The following is an 18,501-nucleotide window of genomic DNA, read 5'->3' as shown; positions in this document are numbered from 1 at the left end:
ATGATGATTACTGCTACATACACAAAACTTTGACTTTTTTGTGCCTTTCGCACAGATGTACGAGGAAGCTTCTGCCTGATAGTATACACAGCATTTTGGCACAGCACAAACTGAAGTCCTCTCTCAACACTTCAGATGTGTTATGAGAGAACTGCACACTGATATGAATCTTCCAGTCTTGCGCCAAAGAATCTCTGATTTGCATAAACTGTGATGGGTCACAAGTCTATCAAGCAGAATACAGAGATTATGCTGAACTAATTCACACCCAAGGCTGCAGAACCGTGTCAGCTTTGAATAATCTTCTGCCTGATGCTTCCACAGATGTGTCAAGATAAACTTTTTCCACCAATCAAAAGATTTATTTGTTCAGGTGAGATACAGAAGTTGGTCAGAAAATATAAACAGGCATCAAAGAGATGACTTATCTGCATGTAAATTTGAGTTTTAGGGGGAGCTTCAAGAGATGCACAAAAGAGTCAACACTTCTTTTTTGTTTCGTTTTTCTTTTCTTTTTTACCAAGGTTTTAAATATCAAACTTTTGCTCAATGAATCACATCATCTCATAGACTGTTGTCTAATTTAAGGGCTATTTAAGCTTCATTGCACTGTGTTCACTGTGTATGCACTGTCAGAGCATATAAATTAAAATGTTACACTTTATTTTTATAGCCCACTTTAGGCATTCTACTAACTATAAGTAACTTGGAACTGCATGTTAACTAACTCTCCTTAGAGTATTATTAGATTGTTAGGTTAGGGTTAATTGATTAAGTTACTTCTACAAAGTGCAAAGTTACTAATAGTCAGTATATGTCTGTTAGGGGACCATCAAAAAGTGTGAGCAGACATTAAGCAGACAGTCTAATACTCTAGTAATAGTTGAAATGTGGTATAGTTAAAAGAATATCTAAAGTGGACTATCAAAATAAAGTGTAATCAGTTAAATTAGTGACAAAAAAAATTATGCAATACTGATATGTCACATTGGAGGATATGGCTATTCCTGTGTTTAGTTCCTGTTTGGTTTCCTTGGTTTCTGATGACTGTATTTAAGTCCTCCTGGGAAGTTTGTATTTATGAGTTGGGAAGTCGTAATTAATACATTCAAATCACTTTGGTCAAAGCAAGATGGCAATGTACATTTCTACAAGATATTTTCTCAGTGACACGCCCATAACTTGGAAAGTTTCTCACTCATAAATATGACATGGTGTTCATGTCTGTACAACTTGTAAATCTTTCCAGCATGACTTGAACACACCATATGTCTCTTGTTTCAGCAGTTACTGATCATATTCACCTGTTTCTTGCTTGGGTCCTCATTTAATTCTGTGTATTTATAATCACTGTATGGTTTAGCTCTTTGTTCATTCTTGTATATAGGGTATGTTTACCTGACCGCAATATACTAAAAACAGAAAAGGTTTTCTTTTGCAGTTTTCGTGTACAGATGACAATAGCCGTGTTTCCATTACCCTTCAAATTGTGCAAATTGATAAAATATGCCTAATTGAAACACATCAATTCGCAAAAACTGCCACACAAAACAAAAAAAAAAACAAAATAATAAAACACACAGGTCACCTGGAAAAATTAAAAATCAAACTATCATATGTAAAAGTCACATGATCATTTTTAATGTATTATAACCTCCAAGAAACACCTCATACATGGCCGCTCTCAAGTATACATGCATGGCTTTCCTTGCCATTAATGCTTGGATAACCCCTTATTTACACTACACATTACACTGTGGTGCATTACGGCTCCGCCACCAGCCACTCTAGTCAATGCTTGTGTTTATACCAGCTGCAAAACAGCACGTTTCAGATGGATCCCAGAAGCGACTTTCCGCACTGCTTCACTAAAGATAAATAATGGCTAGTGCGGTGACTGCAATATATGTTATCCTACCAACATCCGTTGCTATGACTTATCGCAAGAGGAAAAAAATTGGTTTTATTTGCATAACATCTGTTAATGGAAAAGGCGTCAATTCGCAATAGGTTTTTTATCGACATTTCTAAAATATCACAAGTTTTACGCAAATCTGTAGTGGAAACCTGGCTAGCATTTACAAAACGATCCCCGTTCACACCAAGTGTGCCAGAAATGACATAAAAGTGAAGCCAAGTGTTCAAGTGTTAATTTTTCTAAGAAGTTTGCTTTTATCTTGTTATGATGCTATAAAAATGAGGTATGGTGTCAAGATTGTGTGCTTGCATTTGGCCTGTGGGAGTTTGGGCAGGACTTTGATACCGAGGCTCCAACTCACAATCACTACTGCGCAGACTCCAAATGACGTCATTTTCGCAAGATGACAGTGGCCATACTGAGAATGTTTTGGCTTCACTTTCCACAAAAACAACTTAAAGCACTATATAATGCATGTCAGGCCATTAGTTGGCCAAAAATTAACATGTTAAAAAATGCATAAAAACATGTAATGTAAATGGTCCTTAACATAGCATTGGTTTGCATGCTCCTTGAACTCCTGTGTGAATTAGCTGTAAATGATTAGGCTCACTCACCACCCAATCCCAGTGCATACCCTCGCCTGAGTACTGATCGCACACACCTGCACCTCATCTGCACGCTCATCCAGCTGGCTTTATAAGCAAACACCTCACATCACTCTCCATCTACAAGTCAGCCAGCTGCATGAGGAAACTCTCCATCTCCTGGTTCTGGAGGATTCCACCACTGATGTGATTCTTGGGCGCCCATGGTTTGTGCAGCATAGCCCCATCATCTCCTGGAAGATGGGTGATGTCCTGAAGTGGGGCAGTAGATGTTTTCCTGACTGTTTTTCTCAAACTCCTCATCCATCATGGCACCATTCCGAGACCCTCACCATCAACTCCACGTCCACTGAAAGTCCATTAAAGAAACAGTCAGTTGAGATTCCATCCTGTTATGCTACCTTTAGCGACGTCTTTTGCCCGAAGAAAGTCTCACAGCTGCCTTCACATTGGCCATGGGACTGAGCCATTGATCTGATTCCAGATGAACCAGTGCCCCATGGTAAGATTTATCCACTCTCACTCCCCGAACAGAAGGCCATGGAGGAGTATATTGAAGAGGCTTTACAACAAGGCTACATGCCCCTTCAACATCCCCTGCTGCTAAGAGTTTCTTCTTCGTGGCTAAGAAGGACAGAGGCCTTGTATATAGTGATATGCCGGTATCAAATTTTCCTGTTGCGATTAATTGATCATGTTTTGTCACGGTATTATCACGGTATTGAAATTTAGCTTTAAAAAAGTGGTCATAATACAGTATAACAGGTTAAATAACTTTTTCTTATAACAAATAACTGAACATTTAAATACAATAAAGCAATACAGAAAAAATGTATAAAGTTAAAAGTTTTACACATTAAAGTGCAAAAGAACTATAAAGACCAATAGGTATCACTTTACAATAAGAAATCATTAGTTAACCTTAGTTTAATGCATTAACACAAGGCAAGTTTATTTATATAGCACATTTTGTACACAATGGTAATTCAAAGTGCTTTACATAAAAGAAAGTAAAAAAAACATGAAGAAAAATAACCTCAAATAAAACAAGCGATTTAAGAACTTTGAAAATTATTTAAAAATTGACTTAAAAAGAATTTAAGACAGTTTAAAAATAGAAAATGATTTTACATAAAATATAGTGCAATACATAAAATGTAGTGTAATCAGTTTGGACATCGCATAGTGCTCATTCAATAAATGCACAGCTAAACAATGAGCAATAGTTAAATTTGCTACAGAAGTTACTAATCTTTGTTAAAAAATACAAGTCTTATTTCATGTTAGCTCATTAAATAACACAGTTGCAACTTTCAATTTTAACAATGTGTTATTAAATATTGGAATACCTAAGATTAATGAATGTTCAGAAGAATTTTTCATTGGCAGTTTGTTAACTAAAGAAGCCCTAATGTAAAGTGTGAATGAACAATAAAGAATCAAAACACTTTCAAACAATATCTAGGGCATGTTGTAGTCCAGATTAAAAAAAAAAAAGTTTGAAAATAAATAGCTTAAGTCTAAATATTAAAGTATTTGGCTCTGTGATGAACACCATAGCAAATCCACAAATCTGAATGGCTATTTAAAATTATTTAAAAATGGTTTAGAAATTAGCAGCTGCTTTATTAATGGGGTTTACAGGGTAAGGGCTGCAGTTTAGCGCCATCTGCTGTCAGAGAGTGACTGTGCTTTCATTCAGTGCGTCTCTCACGTGTTCCTCCATGTGCTTCTCTTACGTGCTTGTTTACATCAGAGCGCATGCTGCTTTCAAGCAGCATACAGCGGTGTTGTGCATTTTGAGCAGTTGATGGGAAAAATATTCTTAAAATGCATTCCAAATTCTGAATAATTTGTAATATATAATTATTCACGTTATTTAGAAGTGCCCACGATAACAATATCGTGCATATTCATTACCGCGATATCGCATTACCGAATACCGGCACAAGTCTACTTGTATAGGTTACCGGGTGCTCAACAAGATAATGAAGTGAAGTTCCATTATCCACTACCCCTCATTCAAGCGGGACTTGAACATCTCCGTGGAGCCAACGTTTTCGTCAAGTTGGACCTCCACAGTGCTTACAACATCATCTGTATATGTGAGAGGAACGAGTGGAAGACAACTTTCGTGACCTCTACTGGCCATTATGAATATCTGGTGATGCCATATGGCCTAGTAAATTCCACCTTCGTATTCCAAGACTTCATACACAAGGTGCTCCAGGAGTATCTTCATCGGTCTGTCCTCGTCTATATAGATGATATTCTCATTTACTCCCAGAGCATGGCCGAACATCACCACCTTGTCGCGGAGGTCCTGAAATGCCTGAGAGAATTCCATCTTTTCCTCAAAGCTGAGAAATGCTCCTTCCATCAATCCTCAGTGCAGTTCCTTGGATACAACATCTGCAGTGGTGGCATCCAGGTGGACGAGGGGCAGGTGGAAGCCATTATGAACTTGCCCGTTCCTGCCACCATCAAGGAACTTCAGCGCTTCCTGGGATTCTCAAACTTCTATAGACAATTCAGTCACAACTACAGCTCCATCACCTGTCCACTCCCCAGTCTGTTGAGGAACAAGCCCAAGTCTCTGTCCTGGTCACCAGCTGCCACAGAAGCATTCCAACTACTCAAAGAGGCATTCACCAGCGCACCGCTCCTCAACCACCCAGACCCCAACAAACCCTTTGTTGTGGAAGTGGACACCTTCACCACTGGGGTAAGAGCGGTGTTGTCTCAGCAGCAGAGGACTCCAGCCAAACTCCATCTATGTACCTTCTCTTCCCGCAAACTCAGCCCGGCGGAGAGAAATTATGACATTGGCAAAAGGGAACTCCTCGCTATCAAGCTGGCCCTTGAGAAATGGATGCGTTGGTTGGAGGGTGCACAACATCCTTTCATCATCCTCACTGATCATAAGGCCTTACAATACCTGTGAGACTCAACCCCCACCAGGCACATTGGGCACTATTTTTCACACGCTTCAACTTTACCATTTCCTATTGTCCAGGCCCCAAGAATATGAAAGCTGATGCTCTCTCTCAACTCCATACCCCAGAGGAGATCAGTGAGGAACCGTAACCCATCATCTCCAAAGAACTCATCGTAAGTCCCATCTAGTGGACCTTCAATCCAGCTACCTCCTCCAATGCTTCCACCACCACTTCGCCGGGCTGTCCACCTGATTTACAGCGTGTCACCAGAGCACAGCCACTCCCTTGATTCACTCCGCTCACTCTTGTCTGGGCACTGGCCACCCAGAGGCCAACAGCACCCTCTCGCTGTTAAAGGACCACTTCTGGTGGCCCAACATGGCCATGGATGTGAGAAGGTTTGTCCAAGGTTTTTCCGACTGTGCCATCTTAAACAACCCTTGTCACTTACCATCTGGCAAACCCCTTCTGCTGCCCGTTTCCATCTGCCCATGGTTACACATAGGGGTGGATTTCATCACGGACTTGCCTGCCTCTGATGGAAACTGTTCTAGTAATTGTTGACCGATTTTCCAAATCCTGTCGTCTTCTCCCCCTCAAGGGTCCTCCCACGGCAATGGAGACTGAACTCATGTTTAATCACATCTTCAGATACTATGGAATTCCTGAACACATCATCTCAGACCGTTGACCACAGCCTTTTCCGCCCTCCTAGGTGTAACCATGATCCTCTCCTCTGGATACCATCCCCAGTCAAATTTGCAGATGGAGAGGAAAATCCAAGACATTGGGCTCTTCCTGCTAACCTTCTGCCATGTTCACTAGAACTCTTGGAACCAGTTCCTATGCTGTGCCGAGTACACGCAGAACTCTCTTTGCCAACCTTCCACTCGGTTACCAGCCACCCCTGTTCCCCTGGTCTGGGGAACCATCCAATGTTCCATCTGTCAACTACTGGTTCCGAGAGAGCGAGAGGGTCTAGGATGTAGCTCACCATCAGCTCCAGCGGGCAGTGCGCAGACAAAAGATGACACCAGACCTTCGAAGATCTGAAACACCATCCTAACAACCCAGTCAGAATGTCTTCCCTCTCACTACAGAATTCACTCATCTTTCCATGTCTCATTGCTCAAACCTTACTATCCTCTCATTTCTGTTCCCACAGAGCCTGGCCCAACAGAGGAACCCCCACTTCCATCGATCCTCTGGGACGGTGCCATCTACAAGGTCAACAAGATCTTGGACTCCCGGCGCCATGGTGGTCTCTTGGAGTACCTGGTAGATTGGGCGAGCTACGGCCCGGAAAAATGTTCTTGGGTTCCCAGGGATGACATCCTTAATCCCACATTGCTGGGAGCCTTCCACTCCACGCATCCCAATCGTCCTGCTCCCCGAGGAAGAGGTAGACTACCATCTACCCTCAGGAGCGGGCCGTGGGGGGGGTGCTGTCACAGATCTGCCAGGCACACTCACACACCCTCACCTCAGTACTGATCGCACACACCTGCATCTCATCTGCACCCTCATCAAGCTGGCTTTATAAGCACACACCTCACGCCACTCCAGTGTCCGGTCTCGTTCATTTGAAGTGGACTCTCTCTGTTACTAAAACTGAATATCAATACTCCTACCTCCTTTGCGTTCTCCAGCGCTCCACTCCAGCATGTCTCCTCCCAAGTCTCTGTGTGGATATTACCCTTAATGGTTATACTGAGGTGTGTGCTGTCATCTGTCCTCCATCCGTCTCATCCGCGATCTCCTGTAAGAACAAGTCTTTCATTACATTCCTCATCAAAACTGTGAACTACATTAAACCATTTCTGCCATTTCTCCCAGGTGCCTCTGTTGCCTTCAATAAAAGTAATCTGTTTCATTCTAATCCTCTGTGTGAGTCTCCTTATGTAACAATAGGGTTGTTCATAAATACCGTCTAAATATTATGACAGTACCTGTTGTATTTGTTACTGTAGGCAACATGGATTAAAATGCAAATAATACAAATTTGTTTTTCTTGTAAGATGTTTTGGTATAGCTAAATGTGCTAGATTAAGTGGGCCAGTGGGTTTCAGTTAAAATAGTCCGCCTTTAACCCTCAGTAATTCTACTCAGTATGAAATAAATTGACAGTAACTGATTATTTTATAATTGACGTATAATTGAGTGTGATTGACTGGTCATTTGTCTAGGGTGTTTTCCAAGAGCTGGGACTGTTTCCAGCAACCCTGCAATTCTGCCGTGGAGAAGTAGTTTGCATACTTTTTTTCTCTCCCTTTTCAAATCTCGTATCACATCGTAAAAGCATTTATTTTCAATAATAAGGAAATAATCAAAAAGGTGAAAATAAAGTATAGGTTAGGGTAGGTGTAGGGAGTGATTTATTGTACCAATAACGTGGCATCCATTTAATTTGAATAAAAATTATAATTTACACTCAATACAATATTATTGCATACTGTTTTATAATGTACTACAATACTGAAGTGCAGATAATTGACCCTATTTGCAACAAGAAGTATACGTAGCAGAAAATCCTGCTATTTTAACAGTGTAAATAGGTATTTGCACTCAGTGTAAATAGCATATTGCTAAAAATACTGCTATTTTCGCTTAGAGTAAATAGAATCGATTGCTAATATGAGATTTGAAAAGGGAGTCTCAAACTATATCTACCTCTTCCAGTTTGTCTGATTTGTCATTGTTTTCTGACTTGTTATTTTGTTTTCAAATTTGTCATTGTGTTTTCTGACTTGTTATAATGTTTTCTGAACTGTTGTTGTGTTTTCTGAATTGTTATTTTGTTTTTTAGATTTGCATTTGCGTTTTTTATTTATTTTGTTTTCATAACTGTAATCTGTTCTGCACTTCTCGACCACCGTACTAATGAGATATCATACCTTCATTCCATGTATAGACATATGGATCTTGTAGTCTCTGATGGGCCTTTTTATTATTGTCTGTGGCTGCACTGTCAGAAACAATATTGACAACAATGTCTGTGGAGGTCATCTCATCATACACAGCGAATTGTTGTCGATGCTAATGGATTATAAAAGATATAAGAAAAAAGATGAACAGGACTAATAACAAGCCAAGTCAAGATTAGGAAAAATCAGATTACTGATTCTACTAAATAGCTATCTTTACCAACAGTGAGTGCAGGCTTTTTATATTTCACAGGGGATGAATTGAATCTGACACGAGAAGCTCACCGCTGTTTAGCAATTTGCAGTGGGTTGATACTTAATAGTCTTTCCTGCTCTCTCTCAGGACTAATTTTGTACACGAATCCCCGGTCAGATAACTCACCAGGACCTGTCACTATTAGTTAGATCAGACTTGCGCAGGGAAAATGTATCATGGTTCAACATGCCACTTTAAAATCGTGGATCAATGGTTAGATCGAGCTTATGTTCACTTTGTTGCATACAAATTGCTTTCTCAATATGCAAAGTATATTGGCATTAGTCAGTTGATGTGATTCTAATAACAGAATAAAACTTACCTAGATTTATGATATCCCATATGTACATCTGCATAACAGTTTTCAATAGGCTGTAAAAAAAAAAAAATAGCAGCAGGTCATATAAATTAATTAACAGACACAAGCACAATAAATTAATTCAATAAATAAATGAAATAATTAATAGTTAAACATGCTAAATTAATTTTTTAATGCATCTGCAGGAAAATGTTAAACCATATATGCTGGTCTAAGCAGGTTAAAGCTGTTTTTTTCCACCATGGAATAGCATGGAAACACAGCAATTATTGTTTAAACATTACATAGGCTGCCTATAACCTATCACAAAAATAGTAGCCTACTGGATTTTCGGCTTCATAGTGATAAATAGTTTCCAAATGTTCTGTTTCATAATAACAGGCTTTATTTGCTTAGGGCACTCACTTGAGTAAGGGTGTATTTTCCGAATCCCGATTTCCACAAAGAGCCCTTATATAATAAAGTACACCCTCTCATGTACTTCAGTGAACAGAAAGGGGCGTGGCGAAAGCGACTCAAAGTTTAAAAACAGGCGACCTGTCTAAATTTATACACATCTTCGAATTAGAGGTACTGCATTCGTTCGTAAATATTTTATTATTTATTAATTTCATTATTTAGCTTTGAACACTGTGTTTAACTCTGTAGAGGTAGAGGTAACATTAAGTCTCGCGATACATACACATAAAATCGCGAGACATTGTTGCTCCGCTGTCAGTGCTGCAAATAGGAAGTTGAACTTGCTTGCAGGTCTGGTTTCTCACTTTATCCTTTATTGTTTATTATGAATCACTAACTGCATCACGTTGTGTGATTTAAAAATAACAGCTAGCAACATTGCATGCTTATCGCCTGTTGTTGTGAACTTTTTACACGATTGTTATTGAGGAAGTCTCGCAGTCTGTAGTTCTGTGTCTAATTTCACAATCTTGTTGCTCAATCATATATGCTTGTTGTTTGATGTAAATACGGTTGCGGGGATATATATACTGAACTGATAATAATCTCGACGGCACGAGCATGCATCTTAATGCATGCATTGCAAGTGAATTTACTTATGCATTCCGTATTTGGAACTCAATGGACTGCACTAAATGCAGTCTGTATTCTTCAATCAGCTCGAAGTCCGAACCACCAAGGCGTGGCTAACCCATTACATCTCTTATGAGACAGCCAAGATGAGTCATTTGTACAGCAGCCTACAGTTTTACAGCAGCCAAGCATGGACTTTGTCTTCTTCAAGCATGCAGTTATTTCTTTCAGACTGACAGACTGCAAACATCTGTGTTGCCAGTGCAACATCAATAGTGCTTAGCAACCCTATTTATTTTAATAACTGTAAGTATTTGTTGGACAGGATCGCAGAATCATGCCTGAACAAAGCGGTAAGGTCCAGACGGTGCTGGGTCTGATTGAACCCGATCAGCTGGGCCGCACCATGACCCACGAACACCTTACAATGACGTTTGAGTGCAGCCATGTTCCCCCAGCATCTGGAGACGAGGGCCTTGCCGCAGCTCCCATTGAGATGAAGCATCTTCACTGGTTGCAGCAGAATCCATACAGCCACCATGAGAACCTGCTGCTGAATCAAGAGATCGAGGCGGTGAAGGAAGAGCTGTTGTGTTACCGTAAAGCAGGAGGAGGATCCATAGTGGAGAACACCACCACGGGCATCACCCGAAATCTGCCCGTTTTGCGGCAGCTGGCCAAAGAGACGGGTGTGCATATCATAGCTGGAGCGGGGTACTACGTGGACGTGACTCACTCTGATGAGACAAGAAAAATGACCGTTGAGAAGGTTTGTGTGTGTGTTGTTACTACACTGTCAGTCAAACGTTTGGAAATAAAATATATATATATAAGAAGTCTCTTATGCTTACCAGGGCTACATATTTTTGATGAAAAATACAGTAAAACAGTAATATTGTGAAATATTGTTACAATTTAAAATAACTTTTTTTCTGTTTTAAAATGTAATTTATTCCTGTGGTGGCAATTTTATTGAAATAGAAATCATTTGAAGCATTATAAATATTTTTACTGTCACTTTTGATCAGTTTAATGCATTATTGTTGAATGAAATAGCAAATTTCTTTTTTGTTTATCTTATCCCAATCTTTAGAATGGTAATTTTTCTTGGTTTCTACAGACATATTAAATAGCTAAAACTGCTGCTTATTAATAATTAGTAAGGTAGTTGTTAGGTTTAGTTAAGGGATCTAAAATATGGTCATGCAGAATAAGGCATTAAAATGTAGTTTAGAAATTCTAATAAACAGCCAATATGCTCTTAATGTGCACGCCAATAAGCAACTAGTTAATAGTGAGAATAGGTCCTTAAAATAAAGTGTTACCAAAATTTCTATTTCAAATAAATGCTGTTCTTTTGAACTTGCTTTTCGTCAGTGAATCCTGAAAAATAAAATGTATCACGGTTTCCACAAAAATATTGGGCAGCACAACTGTTTTCAACATTGATAATAATAAGAAATGTTTTTGAGCATCAGATCAACATATTAGAATGATTTCTGAAGGATCATATGATATTGAAGACTGGACTGATGATGCTGAAAATTCAGCTTTGCCATTGCAGGAATAAATTACATTTTAAAATATATTCAAATATAAACAGTAATTTTACATTCTAATTATATATATATATATATATAGTTTTGTAGTTTTTATGAAATAAATGCAGCCTTTGTAAACTTAAAAGAACTACCTTCAAAGTCTAAAAAAAAAAAAAACACAAATCTAAATTATGAACATGATACATTGTTAAATTGTTTATGAACCAGATGGAAATGATTTGTTCTTGATCTTTTTCCCTCAACTAACTGATATCATTGTCAATGAGATTCTCCATGGCGCAGACGGTACAGATATCCGCTGTGGTGTGATTGGAGAGATCGGTACGAGCTGGCCAATCACAGAGAGCGAGAAGAAGGTCCTGCGAGCCACCGCTCACGCTCAGACTCAGCTCGGCTGCCCGGTTATCATCCACCCCGGACGAAACAAAGCCGCTCCTGGGGAGGCCATCCGCATTCTGCAAGAAGCAGGTGGAGATATCTCCAAAACAGTCATGTCTCATCTTGACAGGTAAGGAGACATGGGAAAACACCTGCATAATGCATTCAAACACATTTTATTCATCATGATAATGACAAATTTGATGTATTCTGAAGCCTAAAGACAATCGGCAGAAGTCAAAAGCTACGGTCATATGACTTCCAACAACTCTTTCAGTCTTTATTTAAAAAACATTGTATCTGAAAGTTCACTCTAATCTGTGTCTCCCTTATAGGAGCATATATGATCCACGAGAATTGCTGGAGTTCGCAAAGATGGGGAGCTACCTTGAATATGACCTCTTTGGCACAGAGGTGCTGAATTATCAGTTTAACCTTGATGTTGACATGCTTAGCGACAGCCAGAGAGTTCAGACGTAAGTATCTGTGTCCAGCAAGAACAGCAGCCAATACATTACACTAAATGGTTCATAAACATCGGCCTCTGTTTCTGGAAATCAGTAAATTATTATATGTTATAAACATGCCAATTTGATTAATGCCGATATTTAATGAGACTATTCATTTTATGTAAAGATCAACAGATCATTGAGAGTAATTTTGTCTTGTTGCATTAGCTTGGCTTTCCTGATCAGAGAAGGTTATGAAGACAGAATCCTCATTGCCCATGATATCCACACCAAGCACCGACTGACCAAGTATGGCGGTCATGGCTTCTCCCACATCCTGAAGAATATTGTTCCCAAAATGCTGTCTCGAGGTATCACTCAGAACCAGGTGGACAAAATACTGATAGAGAATCCTAAACAATGGCTGACATTTAAATAAACCAACCGCCTTAAAAATCAATTTCCTTCCTCAAGTTAACATACCAAAAATTGATTTCTAATTTTTATTGTCAGGAACATTGTTGTACTGTTGATTTTGGTGCTAAAATCCTTACTTTGGTGAGCGTTAATTCATGTGCACTGTTAAAAATAAAGGTTTCAAAAGAGGGTTTTTATAGAAACACAATAGAAAAGCCATTCTGGGTTCCCTGAAGAACCTTTCAATTAAAAAAATAACTTTTTTAGTGTGAAGAATATTTTAATAATATAAGAATCTTTTTGTGCAGTGGAATAATTTCTTCATGGAAACATTGATGCCAAGAAAAAAAAACCTTTATGTAAGATGGCAAAGTTGAGATCCATAGCTCACATGTTAAGTTTAACACTATCTAGAATATTCAAATCAAATATTCACTAGTCTTCACTGATCAAAGTTCTCTCAGCACAAAAAAGTGGGTAAAATAAAAACATGGCTCTGAGTCATGGAAAATAGGTGCTTTTTACTTAAATTGGATGAACTAGCAAAGAAAATATTATTATTTAGGCTAATAATGCAGCTCAGGGAATCACAAGTGAAACATTACTAGTGTATTCAAAGGTCTGATGAAATATCCTGACTACAGTACTTACTAATTAGCCCGTGCAAAATATCTTTTAATCAATCACACATTTACGGAGCCCCGCACATGACATACAAGAAAAAATAAATAAATCACGTGCACGATTTACTAATTCGTTCCCTCTATGTATTAAATCGTGCACACGATTACTATTTCGTTCCCTCGATTTGGTAAATCATACACACAATTTACTTATTCGTTCACTCGATTTATAAATCATGTGCATGACTTAGCAATTCGAGGGAATGAAATAGTAAATCGTGCGCAAGATTTAGCCTACTGTGTTTCTTCTGCATGCCATGTGCGAGGTTCTGTACACATTCTAATAGTTTACAAAATGTTCTTTCTGATATTGTGTAGCTGCAAACATGTTGAACATACAGTTGCCCCTTGACAACGACTGACTATTAGAACTAAGGTGATTGAATGTGACCGTATGCCTAAAGTAAGACTGCTTGCTGTACACGTTTGTTGTTTGGCAAGCCTGATGTTTCACAGCGCATCTCTTTTGAAGGCATGCGTTCTGACAGGTCATTGGGTAGGACAGAGAGATGAGTTTCTCTGGAGCAGGTGGCTGCTCACAGTGACTCCTGTAGTAAAATAATGACACTGTCAGGTGCTCTTTTCTCTTGTAACAACAAGGTAATACTAAAAAACATGCCGAGTCATCCGTAAGTTACTTTTAAGAAGATGGCATGTTAATTAATCTTGCCCATTTCCTTTAATTTTAATATTTTTTTGCTCCAGCATGAAAAACTGATTTCCTTTTTTAATGTATAGATATAGGACTACCATTTTACAATCGTATATTTAGTTTAGTGCTTTTAAAGAAATAGCAAAATATTATAAATGTACTTGATCAAACATTCAGTAATCAAGTGAAGGATATTTCATAGTTGCATTTGTTGATTGCTGTACTGCACTACTTATGTAGAGCTTTTAGTTTTATAGCAAATGTATACACGCATGCAAATCATACAAGATATTTTATTCACAATTATTTGATGACACTGCACATACCAGACACATATTTTTAAATGACGACATTTATATAAAACGATACAGAACTGTGGCTTGAATGTGACAATTTGTGTATGAAGAATGAGAAATTATTAAAGAGATGTAATCTGAACTATATTTCGGGGCTAATGGTGTGTGCTTTGTATTAGCCTCTTCTGATCAGCCATGTGTCAGTGTAAGGTAGGCACATATGGAATGGAATGATGTCAAATGATTTTCTGCTTTCACGGCCAGTTAATCTCTCAATAAATATAACTGCAATCATCAGTGTTACGCTGTAAGATTTTTTTTTTTTCTAAATCACAGTGATTTTTCTAAAAACTAATTTGTGTGTAGAGGATGTGTTCTCATGCTTCGATAAGTAATTCCACTGGACATTCGGTTGTTTTGTCCTTCGCTCTGACATGGATGAGTTGTCACAGTCAAGAGGGTTAAACTTTTTTTGTGACCTCACTCTGATGACGTTGTGATGTCAGAATGAGGTACATCTGAAAGTGCAGTCCATGCCACGGCCGTTAATCGGCGTAGACCATGAAGCCTGAAAATGTGCTGTATTTGTTGTTGTTTCCCCCGTGCGCTTTGCCTCCATCTAGTTTAATGTAGATCTCATCTCCAGGCTCCAGGTGTAAAATCACACTGTTGCTGGCGTAGTCATAGTTCTGATCTGCATCCTGCGCTATTGCACTTGCACGCACCTGCAAGAAAAAGATTAGAACTTGTGTTAGATACAATTAATACCTTATTTATCCCATGAAATAATTGCACATTAAGTTATGACTCCATATTAATTACAACACCTTGTCCCTGTGGAAGTTAGCATTATTTTCTGAAAACTATAGGCAACATTTTGTTTTTTGGAACATTTTTTGCAACATTTTAATGGGCATCTTTTAAAATAAAATATTTCTGATTTCTTAAATGCTATTGTCCTAAAGAGGACATGCTGGCTTTTTACAATTTCAGAATATTATATGTGATATAGAACTTGCATAATAACAAAACATAATGTAATTATGATAATACTACAAAAAAACGATAAAAAGGTAAATATAAATTATAATATTCAAATTTTATTAAAATGTGTAATATTCCTATATTCAATCAGTATAGTCAGTGCATAAATAAAAATGAACCTTTTTAAAAATATTTTTTCTGCATATACAAGTGTTGATTATTAGAAAATATTTAAAGAAATGTTTTATTTAAAAAATATATTTTTTCAAAAAATTAGAAAAAAAAGATTTCTTATGCATCAGTTGATGCATAGATTGATTTGTTGATTGATGAATATATAAATTGTGACAGCTGGATTTATGAGCTACCTGGTTATTCTTGCACAGATCAGCCCACATGCTGGTCCCGTCACCACCTCTCATTAATACGTGATACACGAAAAAATAGATCCCCGGGATGGAGCAGGTGAATTTACCGCTCGAGGGGTCATAGTGGTTGCCCAAGTTAGTGACCACATCGTCAAACTTCAGCACCTCGTAACCCTCGTGTTGCTTCTTGAGTCCCGCGTAGAAGGCGATTTTTGGTACGGTGCTGTACGTCGCCGCGCTTATGACACCGGTGACCCCGGGCGAACCGGGTAATCCTGGTGGCCCCGGTTCTCCTATGACCCCGGGGGGACCTGGAGGTCCGGGTGGACCTGGCGGTCCCGGCTGACCCCTCGGACCGATCCGTCCCGAGCGCCCTGACTCTCCTTTCGAACCGCGAATGAAAGTTGGTGGGGACTGAACCAAGCGGTTATCTGTCGGTGCTGATGATGGAGACTTCGTTCCGTACGGATCGCACACCATGCGGCAACCGCCGAGCATCTCGTAGCGCGGGTCAGATCCCGCCGCGCTGACCAGCACCGGGATGAGAATGACCAGCACCAGCACCATGACAACACCCAGCACGCCCGTGGCGATCACCCGCGTTCTGACGCCCAGTCTCGACAGCACCGGGCGCGCCTCGCGCTGCGATTTACGCGCAATCTTGCTCGGCGCAAAAGAGACGCCAAAAACAAAAATGAACTTCCCTGCAGCTCCAGGAAAAGTCAATTAACTTTGTAATGAGGACGTTATATCATTCCCTGAACTTATGTAAACGTCAACTGAACCAAGTTTTTGTTTGTTTATAATGAAAACGAAGTTAAAGACTGGGAACACAAACAGAAGAGTGTGAGAGATGCATTACAGCCCTGCCTTCTCACCTGAGGGAGGGTGGTTACGTCGTGAGAAAGACAAAGAGAGAGAGTGCGCGCGCACGTGAGATGTATCTTCAGAAAGATGCAAAGACACAGACTGATCCAAAGTGGCCCGATATCAAAAAGTGACTAAGAGGTTAAGTGAACTGTGTATTCACGGTAAGGGTATTTTTTATTAAATAGTTTCTTTACAACAATAGTTTGTATGCGTGCGTGTGTTTGTACAGTGTGGGACCAGCATTTTTTTTTTCTCAGCATCATTTTATTCAGGATGGATTAAACTGATCAAAGTTAAAAATACGGAAATATAATATTATTTAATATTATATTAGTGTGTGTGTGTGTGTGTGTGTGTGTATATATATATTTGTGTGTGTGTGTGTGTGTGTGTGTGTGTGTATATATATATATATATATATATATATATATATATATATATATATATATATATATATACAACGTTCAAAAAAATGCTATACTTGGCATAATAATAAGCAGTAACTTTTTTCAACATTGGAAAAAAAAGAAATGTTTCTTTAGCACCAAATAAACATAATATTATGATTTCTGAAGGAACTTGTGACACTGAAGTATAATGGCTGCTGAAATTTCAGTTTTTCCATCACATGAATAAATTAACCCTTTAAGCCCTGAGGGCGTTTTTGCCTCACTGAAGTTGATGTTTTTTCTGAGTGACATACACAAAAATAATGACTCATAACTTGAAGACTGAAGCAAGGAGAATCAAAAGTATCCCTTGGTAGAAAATTTCTGTACTTTCAGAAATTATTTCATTTGGACATCCTCCTGCTGAGAAATTGCTGATAAAATGTAAGAAAAAAAAATGTTCAAGAGAAATTTTTCATATCTGTCTTATTTGACATTCAATATCTCAGGACATAAATAAGGTAGGAGGGAAATTCTTTTTGATGATGTTCCCCAGCATGTTAGCTGTATCTGTTTCAAATTTTGTGGTGATAGCATAAAGTATCCAAAAGTTACAGTATTTTGTAACAAACTAGGCCTTTTTGTTTAGCTCTTGACTACCTGAAGGCATTTTAAAAGCTTGTTTTCTGAGTGCCATACACAAAAATAATGACTCGTAACTTCAAGACTGTAGCAAAGAGAGTCAAAAGGTAGGTATCATTTGATAGAAATCTTTCTATATTTTTAGGGAGGAAAAATCTTTGCATTTGAATATTCTCATGTTGAGAAATAGGTGATAAAATGTAAGAAAACTTAGTGTGGTCAAGGGAAATTTTTCATATCATTCTTATTTGACATTCAATATCTAATGAAAAAAATAAGGTAGGAGAAAAATAATTTTTTGGGGATGTTCCCCAACGTATGTGAATAAAATTTTGTGGTGATATCATGAAGTAATCAAAAGTTACAGCATTTGGAACCAAGCCTTTCTCTTAGCCCTTTACAGTTTTGAAATTGTTGTTTTGAATTTGAAGTAATGCCTCACTTAAGTAGGCACTGCAGGCACAGGACATCAGTATAACCTTAGGTTAACCTTGGACATGATGTTGGACAAACATTGCATTTTGGTTGAGAATGAAAATCTGGTTGACATCAGTATTTGATGCCAATTTGACATTGACTTATGTTGGATTTTGGTTACACAAAACAACAAATATCAACATCATCTGACGTCAGAATTGGACATCAAATTAACGTTGACATTAGATGTTGAATTGATTGCCCATAAAAGCAACACACAACATTAAGAGCCGAAACTGTCATCAGTGTAAATTGTTATTCTGCTCATCCTACAGTAATAGAGTCACCTAAAGTCTCTCTTTGCCCATAAATCAGCTAGAGAAATATAATCAATTGCA

The 18,501-nt window shown here is 38.5% G+C and overlaps 2 protein-coding genes and 1 long non-coding RNA gene across 3 annotated transcripts; 1 reads left to right on the top strand and 2 right to left on the bottom strand.

Annotated features, from left to right (window-relative positions):
• Window positions 1-7,089: 7,089 nt before the first annotated feature.
• LOC122136143 lies at window positions 7,090-9,450 on the bottom strand. The gene is made up of 3 exons (XR_006153953.1): window positions 9,370-9,450; window positions 8,968-9,017; window positions 7,090-7,224 (listed from the first exon to the last, which is right to left on the bottom strand). It is a non-coding gene; the product is annotated as an uncharacterized LOC122136143 (long non-coding RNA).
• A 110-nt stretch (window positions 9,451-9,560) lies between these two features.
• On the top strand, window positions 9,561-14,730 carry pter (phosphotriesterase related). The gene is made up of 5 exons (XM_042717789.1): window positions 9,561-9,714; window positions 10,322-10,765; window positions 11,801-12,066; window positions 12,272-12,412; window positions 12,614-14,730. Exons 2-5 carry the CDS (start codon window positions 10,334-10,336, stop codon window positions 12,822-12,824), a joined length of 1,050 nt encoding a protein of 349 aa, XP_042573723.1. The 5' UTR covers window positions 9,561-9,714; window positions 10,322-10,333; the 3' UTR covers window positions 12,825-14,730.
• c1ql3b (complement component 1, q subcomponent-like 3b) lies at window positions 14,415-16,596 on the bottom strand. The gene is made up of 2 exons (XM_042717790.1): window positions 15,786-16,596; window positions 14,415-15,158 (listed from the first exon to the last, which is right to left on the bottom strand). Exons 1-2 carry the CDS (start codon window positions 16,350-16,352, stop codon window positions 14,979-14,981), a joined length of 747 nt encoding a protein of 248 aa, XP_042573724.1. The 5' UTR covers window positions 16,353-16,596; the 3' UTR covers window positions 14,415-14,978.
• Between the last annotated feature and the right edge of the window lie 1,905 nt (window positions 16,597-18,501).

This window comes from Cyprinus carpio, chromosome B2 (assembly GCF_018340385.1).
Source record: "Cyprinus carpio isolate SPL01 chromosome B2, ASM1834038v1, whole genome shotgun sequence".
NCBI lineage: Eukaryota > Metazoa > Chordata > Actinopteri > Cypriniformes > Cyprinidae > Cyprinus > Cyprinus carpio.
The sequence above is the reverse complement of the archived record's forward strand: the minus strand, read 5'-3'. Positions and strand labels throughout refer to the sequence as shown.